At 34.1% G+C, this 18069-nt stretch overlaps 1 protein-coding gene and 1 pseudogene across 1 annotated transcript; one reads left to right on the top strand and one right to left on the bottom strand.

Annotated features, from left to right (window-relative positions):
* Window positions 1-5594: 5594 nt before the first annotated feature.
* LOC116135054 (serine carboxypeptidase II-2-like) lies at window positions 5595-10232 on the bottom strand. The gene is made up of 10 exons (XM_031420759.1): window positions 9818-10232; window positions 8505-8612; window positions 7632-7727; window positions 7440-7532; window positions 7138-7223; window positions 6785-7048; window positions 6552-6685; window positions 6277-6372; window positions 6060-6165; window positions 5595-5924 (listed from the first exon to the last, which is right to left on the bottom strand). Exons 1-10 carry the CDS (start codon window positions 10086-10088, stop codon window positions 5754-5756), a joined length of 1425 nt encoding a protein of 474 aa, XP_031276619.1. The 5' UTR covers window positions 10089-10232; the 3' UTR covers window positions 5595-5753.
* A 4875-nt stretch (window positions 10233-15107) lies between these two features.
* Window positions 15108-17178, top strand: LOC116135066 (annotated as a pseudogene).
* The last annotated feature ends 891 nt before the right edge of the window (window positions 17179-18069 follow it).

Genomic DNA, 18069 nt, shown 5'->3' with positions numbered 1-18069 from the left:
CAAGCTGTATCATAAGTTTGTACACCATCAACCCATAACTCTTTTAATTCTTCAATTAGTAGACGCAAATATGCATCAATATCTCTTCCAGGTCCTTTAGGCCCTGAAATGAGCAATGACATCATAAAGTAAGGGTCTTTCATACACTTCCGTGAAGGCAAATTTAAGGGACAAGTACCACTAGCCATATGCTATAAAATATATTCATGTTCCCAAAAGGATTAAAACCATCAGTTGCAATACCTATCCAGACATTTCGGGGATCTTGTACAAGTGAAGGGTATATCTTGTCAAGGCATGAAAAGTTGTTGGAGTCTAGGTTTCAATGGGAAGTAACGCAGAACCTTATGTGCAATTTTTTTACCCTTTCCATCATTAATCTGATATCTAGGTTCATGACATACAGGACATTTATCAGCATTCGCATGCTCCTTCCAAAATAATGCACAATCAAACCTACATGCATGTATTGATTCATATCCTAAGCCTAATTATTGCATAATTTTTCTAGCTTTGTAGCAGGATTCGGGGAGATTGGATCCTTCAAGTAACACACTTTTTATCAACTATAATATCAAGTCACATGATTTGTCAGCTGTCACGTAACTGATGGCTTTTATATGCATCAATTTAACTTTGAACTCTAGGACTGAGATGTTGGTGCACCTTGCATACAATTCTTGTTGAGCATATGCAAAAAACTCATCAAATTTCTCGTAGTCTACACTGCTAAGATTCTGAGCTGTACTACCACCTACAATTGATGAATCCTCGTTCATATGCATGTTTACTAGACTACGAGCATCATTCAGCATTTCCATGATTTCATCGTCATCTTTATATTCATTGTCCATTTCATCACCAGACATGTCATGAAATATGGTTCCTAGATTCATGTGTTCCCCATGAAAAGTCCATACATCGTAACTTCTTGAAAACCCATGTCTATACAAATGTAGTTGAATGGTGTATATATCATGTGATCTTGTATTCAAACAAGTTCTACATGGGCAACAAATCTTACCCTCACTATCCAAATGTTGTTTTGCAATGTCTATGAAAGAGTCAATTCCCTGAATATATTCATCGCATAACCTATTAGACAACCAAATCCATCTTCTATCCATTGTGACCTTCTAGGTTCACAAACAAAACATAAATTCAGTATCATAAATGTGTGTCATCAACTTCTAATATAACTACCTAAGTTTACTAACATATTCTATTTTTGCTCATTTTTTGGGCTCGATATGTTTCATTAACATTAGAATCTCCCATTTCATCAATGTTACAATTACAGAATACACGCAGTACCCGAAAAACAGAGAAAAAATGCAAACACACAAATAAATTTCAAACATTAGCAATTATAAGTTTCTTTTGCAAGAAATGACACTTTCCATTACATAAAGAGAGAGAGAGAGAGAGAGATTGGACTTACTTTTTCTTCTTTGGTTTTTGCTTTCTTGTTGAAGATTTTCCAAACAATGTGAGAGAACCAAATAACCAAAATCTGTACTTACGGTAGGTTAGGGACTGCCTCATATTGGATGAATGAAGGAAGCCAAGAAGATCAATTGAAAGATGAAGATGCGTGAAGAAGAGATGAGGTGAGGTTCTGCATTTGGGAAATTCGGGAAATAGGGATTAAGATGAGGATGCATGGAGAAGAGATGAAGTAAGGTTCTACATTTGGGGAATTTGGGGAAATAAGGATTCCAATGAAGATGCGTGGAGAAGAGATTAGGGATTGGGAAAAAGGCTTGCTTTATATAGGTTAGGGTTTTCTATAAATAACTTAAAAGTAAGGCTTTTATTTAGTTGTTTAATTTTTAAATATAATTATATTTGGCAAACAAGTGAATTTGGAACTAAACATTTAGTCACAAAAGAATTAGTCTTAGTTGCCTATATTTTAGGTTTGGCGGGAACATGAATTTTTCAACTTAAATTGGCAACTAAACCGAATTTAGTTGCTATATATAATTTTTTGCAACTATTGTTAATATAAACACAAACATTTGTTCCTAAAAATACCTTGGGCCCCTTGTAATTATTGTCCAAATATGGGATATTTTGGTAATTTTATTATTCTATAACTAATCATAATAGTTACTAATAAATTCCTAATTATTCGCAACTAATTTAGCTACTAAGCGCTAGTTGCAAAAAATTGTTTTCTGTAACCAATAATGTAGATGCAAAATATAATATTTTACATGCAAATTGTCATATTATGGAGGAAAAAATCACCCATTAAAAATGGCAACTAAATTTATTAGTCACTAAAGCAACATGTTCTGTGACTAGCAAAATAGTCGTAGAAAATTAACTTTAGATGCCAAAAGTTGGAACATGTGGACCCCAAAATTTTAATCCTCTTTGCCCGACCAATAGCACTTTAGTTGGTAAATGTAGCCTTTCTGTAACTAATTTTGGTCAGTTGCTAAAACATTGGTTGTAAAATGTAGTTTTTCTTGTAGTGATTGCTAGGTATAAGGCCAAACTAGTGGCTCAAGGTTTCTTGTAGAGACCTGGAATTGATTTCGATGAGACTTATTCAGCAGTGATGGATGTGATCGCATTTCAATACTTGATTAGTTTATCAATCTTAGAAGCACTTGATATGCGTCTTGTGGACATTGTCACTGCGTATTTATATGGTACACCGGTACTGATATCTATATCAAAATCCCTAAAGGATTCAAAGTGCCAAAAGCAAATAAAAGGAACATGTATTCAATAAAATTGCAAAGATCGTTATATGAGTTAAAATAAGGACAAATGTGGTATATTCATCTCAGTGAATATTTGATGAAGGAATGATACATCAATGATCATGTATGCCCATGTGTCTTTATAAAAAGGTCAGAATTAGGATTTGTAATTGTGGCAGTATATATCAATGACATGAACTTAATAGGGACTCTTGAAGAGCTCAAAAAAACTGAGTACTTAAAAAGAAAATTTGAAATGAAGTATCTAAGGAAAATAAAGTATTGTCTCAGCCTGCAGATTGAGCATTGTTTAGATGGAATTTTGCTCCATCAATCAAATTATACTGAAAAGATCCTAAAGCAACTTGATATGGATAAATCTCACCCCTTGAGTACCCCAATGGTAGTTCGGTCTCTTGATCCTAAAAATGATTCATTCCATCCTAAAGAAGACAACGAAAAGATACTTGGTCCTGAAGTACCGTATCTAAATGCAATATATGCATTATTATAGTTGGCAAAAGGTACGAGACCAGACATAGCCTTCGTAGTGAATTTGTTGGCAAGATTTAGCTCCTTATTAACTCGTCGACATTGGAATTGGATCAAACATGTCTTTCGTTACCTTAATGGAACAAAAGACTCGAGATTATTTTATCCACGGAAATCTGTTAATGATCTAAATTAGTTGGCTATACAGATGTCGGGTACCTTTTTGATCCACACAAAGCCTGCTCGCAAACGAGATATGTTTTCACTTACAATGGTACTGCAATATCATGGTGCTCTACAAAGCAAACATCGATTGCCATTTCCTCCAATCATTCCAAGATTCTTGCGCTTCATGAAGCCAATCGAGAATGCGTACGGTTAAGATCTGTCATCCATCATATTGAAGGTACATGAAAATTGCCACGTACCTCAGATGATTCCACAATTAAAAATGAAGACAATGCAACATGTATTGCTCAAGTCAGATGAGGATATATCAAAGGAGATAAAACCAAGCATATTTCACTGAAGTTCTTTTACACCCACAAATTCCAGCAAAATTAAGAGATTGATGTTAAACAAATACGCTATAGTGATAATCTTGCAGATTTATTCACTAAGGCCTTATCGACATCAACATTTGAAAAGTTAGTGTATAACATCGGTATGCGGCAGCTCAATAAGTTTCTAAATTAATTCTACCATTATAAGGGGGAGCATTGACCAAGAGGAGCATCAATTAGAGGGAGTTTTAAGGAAAGTTTTTTGTATTGTTTATTGTACTGGACATATGTGCACTGTGCTTTATTTTCCTTGATCAGGTTTTGTCCCACTGGGTTTTCCTAACAAGGTTTTTAATGAGTCAGTATGAAGTACGTCCAACTTCACGTTACAGTTTCATTGTAAATTTGTATTTCTTTACTTAGGTTTTTTTCCACTGGGTTTTTCTTGAGTGAGGTTAAATACAATTCATTTGTGATCAATCCAAATATTTGAGAGTCTAACTATATCGCTCACATCTCTCAATTCTCTCACTTTGGTCCTAGTTATTTACTCTATTTACTTTATCTTTCCTAAGTTATTACTAAACAACACCACTAAAATTACAACAATTACAAGTTAGTTTCATATATTCGTATAATGTGGTTTAATTTGAGTGCATTCAATCTCTCAAATCATCAAAAACCTCCTATAAGCGGGGTTTATAATGGATTATTAATAATCTCGGCAAGGGAGAGAAATGTTTTAAATTTCAATAGTGTGGGTAAAGGAGTAAGGATGGGCCTTTTTCACGCCCTGCCGAACAAGGCGGGGATTCCTTGAAAAAATAGTAATGGAAACCATAAAATTCCATGCCCTAGGGGACGGGGTGGGATCTCTCCGCACCCCGCCCTTGAAAGCCCATCCTTACGAGAAAGGGATGGAGGGAAATGTTTTAAATTTCAATAATTATAGAGGGCATTTTAATGACTTCCAAAAAAATAATTGTGCTTCCAATTAAATAATTTTATCGTATTTGCCCATCAAATTTATTAAATTTATCTATGAATGGTATTTAACTCTTACATAATGAGCGANTTCTTCGCCCCGGCGAAGCTTGGTATACACAACTTCTTCTATTTTCAGCCAAATTCAGGGCAAACATTCAACACAACTTTCAATCAAACAATATTACCAAAACCAATTTCAAATAGGAGCGGAAGAGGAAACAATAACTACGTACCTCAAGTGGGGCGTTACAGTCGAAGAACTTAAACTACGAGGATAGGGAAGAGATTTCTCATAAAGGGACTTATATTGGAGTCTCACACTGACTAGGCACGCTCAAGATTTTTGGTTTATAAAGGGATAATTCTTCCATTTAACAAGACCTTATTGAGTAAGGAATCAAACTCATCTCAAATTTTAAATGTTGAGTACTTGACTAGCAAGTAAGGCTCCATAACCAACGAGTGGGAAGTTATAGCTAGCAACTACCTACATCAACAAGCATGACTCAATATATGGGTTTGACCATGAGAAGAGAGTGTTAAAGTCCTACACCAATTAAGCACACTCAAACCTAATGCCATATGAGCTTGATGGACCGCCGAATAGTTGCTGCAACATCCTTTTCTATCTGTTGATGCTTGAGTTTAGTTTATTAGTTAATTGATTCTTTTATCCATATTTAATGTATGATGAATCAAAGATTCATCCGACAACCGGATTTTTATGTGAATGAAGTACAATTAATTCTTTCATCAATCCATGGTTTAGTAACCACATATCTGTGTGTGAATTTCTGAATCTGTGATGATCTTGTATGTGTTTTTAGTCAGTGATTTTACAGTATGACCAAACATATCCAATTTTGTCAAGCATCAGTTCAGAAATAACAAGAAATTAGGGATTGTGGATGAAGTCCAACTGTTTTCTTTATTTAATAATTCAACTGCAAATGAAGTATAACGTAAATTGGATTTTACAGATTTCCCTATGGGGAGTTCCCTTTGAAGTGCTTCTTTGATCATTCTTTTCAAAGGTGAAGAGAAGCAAAGAACTTCAGGAATCACTGATGCCAACTTGTTCTTTCAAGGTTGGCATTGAGCTTCCAGATAAGAAGGATTGGATGAGTATAAGAGCAAGTTTGGGTCTATGCAATGGAACTTCATGGCCTGCTCCCCGCACTGAAACAAAGGTTAGTCCGGCGTAATCTTGGGTCCATCCCCCCACCTGCTCAGCAGATTATGTTAATTCCGAGTAAATACTATTTGTCCACCGAAAGTAGATTCTCTATGTCCCTCATAGAATGATAAACATTTTCACTGTAAGAAAAAACCAAGTATTGCTCATTGGAGAGTTATTTACCTGTCCTTCATCGTACCAGGCATGCCAGGGTGTTATTGTTGGAAGCTTAAGAGCATCTATGCTGTACCGGGTGGATGTAACAGGGATAATGGCATCTGCATCACCACTTTTGTATGGAAGAACAAACAGGACTAGAGTCATTACAATGCTACTAGCTACATTCAAAAATTACACCACGCAGACATATGAAAATGCAAAAGCAGAGGTCAGAGTGCACCTGAACATCCATATACGAAGTCCATGATGTATAAGCTCATGATAAATGTGCAGCACTGACCGAGGAGAATCTTTCCAGTTACTACTAACCAAATCACTGCAAAATAGTAAAAAGAAAGAAAATTTATGGAGGCATGCAGCTACTATTTATCTAATCCACTTTTTGTAAAAGGATTTGCAACCAACTAAACTAAGCACTGAGCTACTAATGTCCCCATTTACTACTAGCAAAGGAACCGACCAACCATTAATAAAGTATTCTTAAAAGCAGTATACCTGCAAGTATCCCATTTTGCAGGTGCAGCTGCTGGTATAACATGGAGTGCCTTTTGAACCTCAGGTCGATTAAAGTATACAACGGAGTGCTTCTCAGTGCAAGGATCATACTTCTCATTGACGTGACCGACAGCCTATAAGATGAAATATTCAATAATGATCTGAAAAGTTATCAAATATTAAGGCGTCACTCAAAAAAGAGTTCTTTCATAGTTCACAAAGCATGCACTCACATGCACTTTTTTCAGTAGCCGATTTGACTGGCTAACATTAGCAGTGCAGGAAGGAGTGAAAATGCTATATGGGTCGATGTTCCCCATTTCTTCACCAGCAATATCTAGCATCTTTTCACAAGAACTTGAGCTGTGAATAAATGACTGAAAATCACAGAGAAGGTTCAGTAGTTTGTATGTTTGATCAGATATCAGACCAGCTGCCCACATAAACTGGAAAACCCCCAAGTGGTCGTGGAAATCATCAGTTAGAGCATTTCCCACCTGCATTAGAAATGCAAATTAACATTTTAATCTGTTCACATGATTCCGAATGACCATGAACCATAGCGATTTCAATAAAAAATCCATACCATGTAACCCTTCAGATTAATTGTTTTATCCCCAGTAGCTAGGTTGTACCTCACGATAGCTTGGCTCAACTGAGGAACATAATGTCCTGGAACACATTTTACAACATTTTGAGGTATACTCAAAAGAAGTTCCAATGCCATTGCATAGAGTTAAAATGATATTATAAGGTCAAATAAATTTAAAGCTTCTAATAAAATCCTCAGCCATTATAGTTATCGATTAGGAAAAGGTGCAAATAGTACATTAACAAGTGCAGTATTTTTGCAGACTGAAGAGATACAAATCATAGCATATTTCATACCGCCATAACTTTCTCCAGTGATATAGAAATCCCTGCCTTTGAACTGTGGAAAGCGTTCAAGCCATTTAAGTAAAAATGCTAGGGAGTCCGCAGCTGCAAATCAAAGATGATAAGTTAATTAATATATAAGACAGCAGCAATGACCAGAAGTTTATTGCAGAACTACAAGATACAAAGTGGAAGAAGCATTACCAGTTCTTTTATCACCATTGCTCAACAGGTCAGAGGATGTATTTGAATATGAAAAACCAACTCCAACAGGGGAATCAAGAAACAGAATGTTGGCAACTGCAAGTTGTTGATAGTTATTAGATATAATTGCGTTCACTCAAACGAGGGAAAGAAGAAAAAGTAACAATTAATCATTCTGGAAAATATGACCATAAAATTTGAATATTATTAGGACAGCTATCTAAACGAAATGTCACATGTTCACATATTTAAACTATATTCAATCAGGTTATTCTACTGAGGTAATCTGATTATCAGCAAAAAGAAACAAACAACATCTTAAACTCATAGGAGAATATAAATATATGCTGAACATTCAAGTATTTGACATCCAAAGGACTGCATATAACCATTTTCGGGAGAAACTTCAATATGAAATAAATCCAGAATTACATTATCAAGAGATTTTTTACACTATCTTATGCAGACAAAGTGGTTTTGTGCAATCTTAAATACTAGTCAAGTCGAGGACTCAAACTGTCAAGGAATCCTTGGCGTCAAACTTGGGGAAGATCATGTATAAGGTTGTAAATAATCTCACTATTTGGAGAACAGGAATCTGGAATCTTAATCATCTCAAATCATTTTACAGAAAGACATGACAGAAAAAAATCATGATTTGGTAAAAAAATATATTACTTAGTTGTTTCTTTTGCTAGGAAATTTTAGATTTCCATTAAGAAAATACCAGAGCATTATGTTGCTGCATCAATCTTGCATCAGATTATCCACAAATCAAACACAACAGTTACTCTTCTAGTTACCACTTCAACATGCACAAAACTGACAATATAAAAAATTGATTCATTGAAAAATCTATCAGGTATCTCTTACCTTGATTCCAAGAATAAGGATTCAAATAAAGGGTCTTCCCATCTGGTCTTATATGAAACGGACCAATTTCCTCTGCCTCTCCATATGCAATGGATGAACATCCAGGCCCTAAAGAAAGCACTTGAATCAGAATCAACTCATAGAACTGAATAATAAAGTTGAGAGCTATTAAAAAGCCAAGAAAAATATCAACTTCCATAGATAAAAAATAGCAAGAATAGAGGAACAAGTCTGGCCATCATTCATTTTACACTATTGTTCATTCCTCTTTTGAGTGTTAATCATAAACAAGGTTACAACTATATTACTGGTCCAGTAATTTCACCTTATCAGGTGGAACACAAAAGTCATAAATTTTTAGAAAGTCGCTTATGTTACTAAAAATAACCTTGTGGGTATCATAACCCCATAATTGTAAGAAAGAATACACAAAAATAATAACACAAGAATACACATAATCGTCTGTATAATCTCTCAACTGCAAGGTTTTAGGTTTAGGATTCTACTACTGATAACACAAGAATACACATAAGCATCTGTATAATCTCTCAACATAATCAAAAAGTAAAAAGCCAAAACAACAGTAACCAAAAAAAAAAAAAACAAAAAAGGATACACAAAAATGAAAACTTTATACCTAAGCCAAATATGGTACTATTTTTGTTTTGATTGTTACTAACATGACGTTATCAAAATGACCTTGTGGTATATCATAACCCCATAACTTTAGTAACTATACCGGGACTGTGTAACTGATAATACATGAATTCACAGATTTAGATTCATGAACAGTCAACAGAATCAATAAAGTGAAGAGCCATACAACAGTAATGAAGAGAAAAACTAAAAATGGTTCACAAAAGTGAAAACTTGTATACTTTAGACCTACAAATTTGGTAACTTTATACCTGATATATGATTATTCACCATAATCTAAAAGTAAAAAACCAAGACAAAATTACTAAAATCAAAGAAACTACATAAGGGCACACGAAAGTGAAAACTTTAGACCTCCATTGAACCATATATGATTCTATTTTTATGTTTAATGTTACTAATATGATATGTCAAAATGACCTCGCCAGGATTATGATACTGTAACAGATTCAGATGCATGAACAGTCAGCATAATCAAAAGGTAAAGAGCCAGAACACAGGAATTGAAAGAAAGAAACTAAAAGTGCTTCACAAAAAATAAAACTTTGAGACCCACAATCAAAAAGTTAAGAACAAAATTAAAAGCGAAAGAGTTAAACTATTTCAATGAAAATAAAGTAACTGAAAAAGGGTATGTAAAAGTCAAAACTGGAGACCTCCATTGAGCCAGAGAACAAGAGGTTTAGAATCAGGGTCTTCATCAGCTTCAATCAGCCAATAAAACAAAGCTCTCCCGAACTCTTCATTTACTGGAACATAACCAGCATAGTGCTCAAAGCTGGCATTGAAACTCTGCCCTGGAAGCTTCAGAACCTTATCAAGTCTTTGCTGCTCAACTGGGTCAACAGAAAAGCCATTACCCAGATAAGAAAATGTCAAGATGAACACAATTTGAGAAAGAAACGAGGACCCTTTTGGATTGGCCATTCTTGGAGGAGATTTTGTGGGTTGTTATTGGCATAAAAATAGAAGCTTTATATGGGTGGAGTCAATGATAACAAGTTGGTTATATAAAAAAGGAGTTCATCTTTTGCAGCAAATGATGTTGTCAGAAAACAAAATTCTGTTTTTCTTATTTTACTAAACGTCATGATAATTTTTTGGAAATTTTTTATGATTTTATTTTCTTCAAAAATTTCTTGAAAATAAAAAATCTAAAATAATGTTTGTGAGCCCAACTCAAATCGTCCAAACAGAAGCGAAAGCCCAAAGGCCCAACCACTAATTGACTCCAACAATTTCAATGATTTAGGGTCCGTTTGATTTGTTATTTTGAATAAGATTTTTGAAATAGTATTAGGTAGTTGAGTTAGGTGATTATTACGAGGTAAAATCTAAAAATTAACAAAAAAACCCCTAGGTTTGCTAATTTAACTAAACACCCCAATATATAAAAATTTTATAAAATGATAAAAACAACCTCACCCACTCACAATGCCAAATTCTGGCCACCACCGCCGAAATCTGGCATTACGATGCAGACCGATAGGATATGGTCGATTGTGCGTCGATCTAGTATTTTTCGGATCTGGCAGATCTGATCAAAAAATGCCAGATCTACGACCAGATCTAGCCGTTGACGGCCGTAGAAGGCTAAATGGCCAAAGATATGGCCATCGTTGACCGTCAACGATGGCCATTTCTTTGGCCGTCAGCAATCGACGAATTACCGGCCAGCTTCGATCGTTTGTATGCCGTTGTAATAGATTCCGGCCACCACCGACTATGGTTGCCAGAATCTGACAACTATGGGTGGGTGGAGGTGTTTTTGTTAATTTTTAAACTTTTTTCTAGAGGTTTTTAATTAAATTAATAAACTTAAGAAGTCTAAAAGTAATTAAATAAAATATAATAGTATTTCCTAAATAATGAAACAAACAATTATTTTGAAAATAGAATTGGGAATAGAGTATAAAATAAAGAACCAAACGGACCCTTAGATATCCTCCTGCCAAGAAGGGAATTCCGAAAACAACTAGATTTCAAAGCATGGGCCAAAAAAAAAAAAAAAAATGAAAACAATTTGCTTTGAAAACAAGTTAAATTCATAATAGTGGTCTTCATGGTCCTTGAATTGCCTTCAATTGTTAACAAAATCGAGAGACCCTTCTTGTCCATTTGCTTCTTGGGTTGCTTTTGAAGCATGGTGTTTATTTTGTAAATGTATTTCTCATTTCCATTAAAAAAAAAAAAAAAATTACCCAAATTAAGAAAAAAGAGAGAAAAAAACGTTAAATTGACAAATTTTAAAAGTTTAAACGATAAATTCGATCAAAAAGTATATCATAACATGCCAAAGTAGTGTTAATATTCATAACAGTATTAAACCAGTAATCATCATTAAATTGAAATCTTGAATGGTTATGTATGGTTGAGTGTTCTAGTTAAATAGCGTTTATCAATTTGATAACATTATCAAATCTGTAATGCAACGAACCTGTGATTGTTTTTGTCCGTTATATAATTTCTATTGATAATAAAGATTTTACATATTTTCATATGCAAGCAAGGAAATTGGTAGCTCCAAAGAGCATGTTTGCTTCATCAGTTCATCAGTTGCTTTCTTTTGGTGACAAACTTGAGAGACCCAACTTCCTATATTTATGCACTCAATCTTCAATATGGACGTCTTAAATTTTTTTAGTGTGAATTAAAGGTCAACAATCAATCATTGACTTCACAAATGCAAAATTAAAGATAATGTAAAATATCACTAACTTTTGATCCGTATGTTAAAAACTTCGTAACATATGTATCGGAGAATTTACAATAGTATATTGTATTAGTAGGTCACGCTCACACAACCCATTAACCAAAAAAAAAAAAAGTGCGTTTGTTTGAGGATTTTATTCCTATTATAAATAAAAAGGTATATTTGTTTCCTTATTTTCAAAATCATATCATAAATTATTCAACTATTTTTAGTTTTCAAATCTAACTTGTAATAATCACCCAACTACCTCATAATAACTACTCAACTCTATCTAACAATAATATTTCAAAAATACTACTCCAAATAACTAAAATATGCGTTTGTTTCTTTATTCTATTTGTATTCCAAAAATAAAAATCCATATTTGTTTCCTTATTCTTAAAATCCTATCATAAATTATTCATTATTCTGATATTTTTTAGAATAGTATTTTAGAAAAAGTAAAGTTGAGTTGAGTTGGGTTATCTTTACGAGAAATGTAATTATTAATATTTTGAATTGAATGAAGTATAATTGAATTTTAAGAATATTGAAACAAATGCATTTTTGGGTTTTTAGGATAGGATAGGGTAAAAATAATAAACCAAATGGATCCTACTATTTTTAATTTCAAATCCTACCTTGTAATAACTATCCAACTCTACCTAATAATAATGGCTCCGTTTGGTTCAAAATTTGGGGGTTTTGGGAATTTTTTTTTGAAAAAAGTTAAAAAAAAGTTGAATTGGGCGGGTATTACGATGTAGGATTTGTAAATTAATAAAATACCCCCTATATTTGTTTATTTACAAAACACCCCCTATAATAAAATCTTAAAAGTTAACAAAAACACCCCCAACCCAATGTCAAATACGAACAGCCGGCCACCACCGCCGGAGGGTGGCCGGGTTCAACGTATTGGCGCATGACCGGCTGGATCTTGCCGGTCGTGCGCCGATATGGCCTTTGCCGGCCAGATCCACGGTGGATCTGGCCGACAAAGGCCAGATCTACGGCCAAATCTGGCCGTCAACGGCCAGATCTTGCCGTATTTTCTCGTCAATGACGACCAACAAACGGTCGTCGTTGATGGTCAATGACGACCGTTTGTTGGCCATCGTTATAAACCATTACGGCTAAAGATCTGGCCGTCAACGGCCAGATCTTTGGCCTTAGATCTGGCCTTTTTCGGCCATATCCACCGTGGATCTGACCGGAAAAGGCTAGACCGACGCACTACCGGCCAGATTCAGACGGTAGTGCGCCATCCTAACAGATTCCGGCCATTTTCCGGCAGTGGTGGCCGGAATCTGGTAAATATGAATTACTGGGGTGTTTTTGTAATTTTTAAAAAAATATTTAGGGGTATTTAATTAAATTATCAAATTTAAGGGGTTTAAAAAAAGTTGAATAATATTGGGAGTAGTATTCCCAAAAAATCTTATTTTTGGTATTTACTGTTTAACGTTTTTGGATACTAAAGTATATTCCCAAAACTGAAACAAACGCAGCCAATTTCAAAAATATTATTCTAAATAACTAAACAAATGCACCAATCTTTATGAAATTATCCACTTTTCTTCTAAAAAATTGCATGATTATTTCTTACATGTTTTAAATGTCTCAATCACCCAAAAAAAAAAAAAAAAACAAAAAAACAAAACAAACAAAAAAGAGTATGAAATTAATGGATATTATAAGACCCACTTTCTCAATAATTATTTTCTAGCAAATTAATCATCTCTTTTTGTAGTTTATGACTATATAGTATAGATATATAATTTGATTTGATTGGGCCCAAACATTTTGAGATCACATATGATTTGATTTTAAGCATAAATTAATCATGTGGACCATGTGGTTCTTGGTATGCTAATCCACACTATAGCAGATTAAATTATAGCTTACTAATTTTAAATAAATTTATTAATTAATTATGAGATGTGAGAAGAAAAAACAAAGTTAAAATATAATATAGTAAAGTACATAATATTCCCGATGAAATTTCTTTAATGCAGACAAAAATAAGATCTAAATGATATTATTTATCTATTATTATTTTTAAAATATTTATAACGGGAGAGAATCTATTGTACAATCGATACATAAGTATTTATTAATGTTAATGTGCATACAAGGCAGGTTTTTCATTATAATGATTATCTCATATAATGTCACGTATGTTATGTTTAAGTCAAATACTTAAATATAACTCATAAATGCTACAATCGATAATTGTTATATTAACAATCTATTAATCAGGCTACCTTTGAAAAATAATATAATAACGAATCTAAACATGGAAAAAAACCCTAAAAAATAAACTTGAATAAAAGATAAATAACTCACCCACGGGTAGCCTAACAGTAAGGGCAAACCAAGGGGGTTATACATGGCTTCAACCCACAATCCTTGGTTTGATTGTCACCCCTGATTTACTTAGAGGATCGCAACGGTGGGTTGCTGTGAGATAGTTTTTCTTGAGAATTAGTTGAGCTTGCACGTAAAATAATCCTGACACCTTAGTTAAAAAAAAATAATAATAAATAAATAAAAATAACCCTAGGATTGTGTTTGTTTCTCTATTTTGGGTAGGATTTCATATTTTTGAAATCATACCCAAAACACATATTTGTTTCTCTATTCTGAAAATCAAATTATATTATATTCAACTATTTTTAAACTCCCTCGGTTTGTTAATTTAACTAAACACCTAAAAAAAAAATTTAGAAATTAACAAAAACATTCTCACCCATCTATATTTACCAAATTTTAGCCACCATCGTCGAAAGGTCGTTAAAATCTAGTGTAATAACACACTATCTACTAGATACAGCCAAAAATTTGATATATTTACATATATATGAATTTCAATGACATCAACTATTGTTGAAGTTTCTACCGACGAGACCTTGTTAAAGTTTTCATTAGATATTGTCGATATCGGCATAGGAAAGAACAAAATACTGGTAAAATTAAATATAATAAAATTAAACCGGGTACCCGTATACTGAGTAGAGAAGAAAAAGAGGAAAGGGTATCTTCGACTTCATAATTAAATATAATAAAATTTAGTAGTTTAGATAGCAAAGTGTAATTTTAGACGTGCATGCGTGCTTCATTAGGCCATTGTTCGGGTGGAAAAAAATCGTTTACCCTTTGAATATCAATAAAATCGCGTCCGCATTCATTGAACCCTGGCGCCTCCAGACTTGACATTTCGCCTTCTCCGCGCCCACATTCGCTCGCTGTCGTGACCAAATCATCACTAATCATGTGTGTTTTATTGTTTCCTTAAAAAGCCTGCAGCTTCATTGTTTATCTCCTCACTGTCTTCCTAAACCACTAATAACCACAACACATGGCCTTCACGGAGTTCAGACCACTCGACGAGAAACTTCTGATAGAGTATATCAAAGCCACGCCCTCTTTGTCCTCCAAAATTGGTAACCAGTTTGATGACTTGACCATCAAAGAAGTCGGAGATGGCAACCTCAATTTCGTTTATATCGTGTCGGCACTTCTGGTTCTATAGTCATCAAGCAGGTATTTCAAATATAATTTCTTCTGTCTTGATTATTCATAGTGTCAACTGTTGAGCTAACCTTTGTAATTCGCTTGTGGATGCGCAGGCACCTCGATACATTCGATGTATAGGTGAATCATGGCCAATGCCAAGGGAGCGAGCCTATTTTGAGGCATTGGCGTTGAAAGAGCACCGCCAACTGTGCCCTGATCATGTCCTGATATCTATCATTTTGATCGTCCGATGTCTTTGATCGGAATGCTCTTGGAGCCTCCACATATTTCCTGAGGAAAGGGCTGATTGCAGGAATTGAGTATCCATTGCTCGCAGAACACATATCAGAATTATGGCAAAAACTCTTTTCTGCACATCTCTTCTGTACCGTTCTACCATGGAGCATAAACGAGCTGGTAAGAATCATTACGTAACTTATACTTAATTCACAATTTCCAGTGGGATGCTAATGAGCTTACTGAATGATTGATGCAGTCTCGAATTTTGTGGGAATGTAGAGTTATGCAATCATACTGCGCGTGTTGTTTTTTCTGACCCCTACAGAGTATCTCAATATAACCATTGGACTTCTCCTTATCTTGATCGAGATGTGGGCTGTGAGGGAGGATAATTATTTGAAGATTGAAATTGCTGAGTTGAAATCCAAGTACTACTTCTTCCTATGTACTAGTTCTAGTCTTCTTTCACAATATGTGGCAACTCCAATATAGTTATATCAAGCTTCCATTTCTGTAGGTTCTGTGAAGAGAGCTCAAGCTCTCATACATGGGGATCTCCAACTGGCTCTGTAATGGTTACTCTTGATTCAACTCAAGTTATAGATCCAGATTTGCATTTTATGGCCCAATGGGTTTTGATATTGGAGCTTTTCTTGGAAACTTGATTTTGGCCTATTTTGCCCAGATGGACATGCTAATCAAAGGAATGACCGCAAAGTGTCAGTATAATTTAGTTCTGGAATTTTGCAGATAAACTAGAGTGTGATGCATACCATTAATGTTTGGCACTTTGAGATTTTTCAATTAGTTTTTTTTTTTTTTTTTTCTGGATGATTTTAAGGTCATTTCTGGAGTTGGCATTGTCTTGCAGATTTATAGGAATGGATTTTGAGGAACACTTGAAGAGACTTGGACTCTGTTCCACAAAAAATTCACGGCACTTTGGGATCAACATAAAGGTGGCTCTGGTGAGGCATACATTCCAGAAATTTATAATAATCCTGAGATTCAGCAGCTTGTTCAACAAAAATTTATGAAAGATCTGTTCCACGACACCCTTGGATTTGGTGCTGCCAAAATGATAAGGTAAGATAAATTCAAAAGAATATATTATAGTTAGAATATTTCTTGTTAGTTTAAACTTTCAGGATTGGTACTGAAACATTAATAATTTTTTTGTTCTTTTCGAAACATTATTGACATTCTACTTCTCAAATTTATGTCTGATGATGAGATTTTTATTTTTTGATTGTTAGGAGGATTGTGGGTGTGGCCCATGTTGAGGATTTTGAATCAATTAAGGATGCCAGAAAACGAGCAGCTTGTGAACAACAAGCTCTTGAATTTGCAAAAATGCTTCTAAAGGAAAGGCGGAAATTCCAAGCCATGGCCGAAGTTGTTTCAGCCATTGCAAGCCTCCATCTATAGGATTATAGAAAAAAAATTAAGTGAACAAACCTGTAATCATGAAATTAGCTAGTATGTCTAGAACCAATTATGTTGAAGATTTCATAGCCACACATGGGCATCACTTTTGAGTAATGACATGTTCAAGATCTAAATAAACCTTCTGCAGTCTGTTAAACTAATTAATTGATACTTGTTATTGGAGCAAGTGATGACTCAAGATACTGGTAAAATTAAATATAATACCCTTTGCGGTTCAGTTTACGGATACCCGGTTTCGCACAGCCCTACTTTTGGTTATAAAATATTTTAGTCAAAAATTTCTTTAAAAAAAATCTAAAATAATGTTTGTGAGCCCAACTCAAATCGTCCAAACAGAAGCGAAAGCCCAAAGGCCCAATCCAATAATTGACTCCAACAATTTCAATGATTTAGATTTCCTCTTGCCAACAAAATTGAGAGACCCTTCTTGTCCATTTGCTTCTTGGGTTGCTTTTGAAGCATGGTGTTTATCTTGTAAATGTATTTCTCATTTCCATATTAAAAAAAAAAAAAAAACCCAAATTAAGAAAAAAGAGAGAAGAAAACGTTAAATTGGCAAATTTTAAAAGTTTAAACGATAAATTCGATCAGAAAGTATAATATATCATAACATACCAAAATAGTGTTGATATTGATAACAGTATTGAACCAATAATTATCGTTAGATTGAAATCTTAAATGGTTACGTATGGTTGAGTATTCTAGTTAAATAGCATTTATCAATTTGATAACATTATCAAATCTGTAATGCAACGAACCTGTGATTGTTTTTGTTCGTTATACAATTTCCATTTATAATAAAGATTTTACTTATTTTCATATGCAAGCAAGGAAATTGGTAGCTCCAAAGAGCATAAGAAACAAATAATCATGTTTGCTTTAAAAGTAAGTTTCAACTTTAAGAGCTGGCTTCATTGCCTTCATGAGTTGCTTTAAAACTTTTGATCTGTACGTTAAAAACTTCGTAACATTTGTACCGAAGAATTTATAATAGTATATTATATTAGT

The sequence above is a fragment of the Pistacia vera genome, unplaced genomic scaffold (genome assembly GCF_008641045.1).
Source record: "Pistacia vera cultivar Batoury unplaced genomic scaffold, PisVer_v2 Contig1088, whole genome shotgun sequence".
NCBI classification, from domain to species: Eukaryota; Viridiplantae; Streptophyta; class Magnoliopsida; order Sapindales; family Anacardiaceae; genus Pistacia; species Pistacia vera.
This window is presented reverse-complemented; position numbering and strand designations above follow the sequence as displayed.

What these genes read in the sequence shown, in the direction of transcription:
- LOC116135054 (XM_031420759.1), bottom strand. Translation starts at nt 10,088, where the DNA reads ATGGCCAATCCAAAAGGGTCCTCGTTTCTTTCTCAAATTGTGTTCATC. An exon ending in CACTGGAGAAAGTTATGGCG is followed by an intron (nt 7,224 to 7,439) that starts GTATGAAATATG and finishes AATGTGTTCCAG; the next exon opens with GACATTATGTTCCTCAGTTG. An exon ending in GCAAAATGGGATACTTGCAG is followed by an intron (nt 6,373 to 6,551) that starts GTATACTGCTTT and finishes ACTATTTTGCAG; the next exon opens with TGATTTGGTTAGTAGTAACT.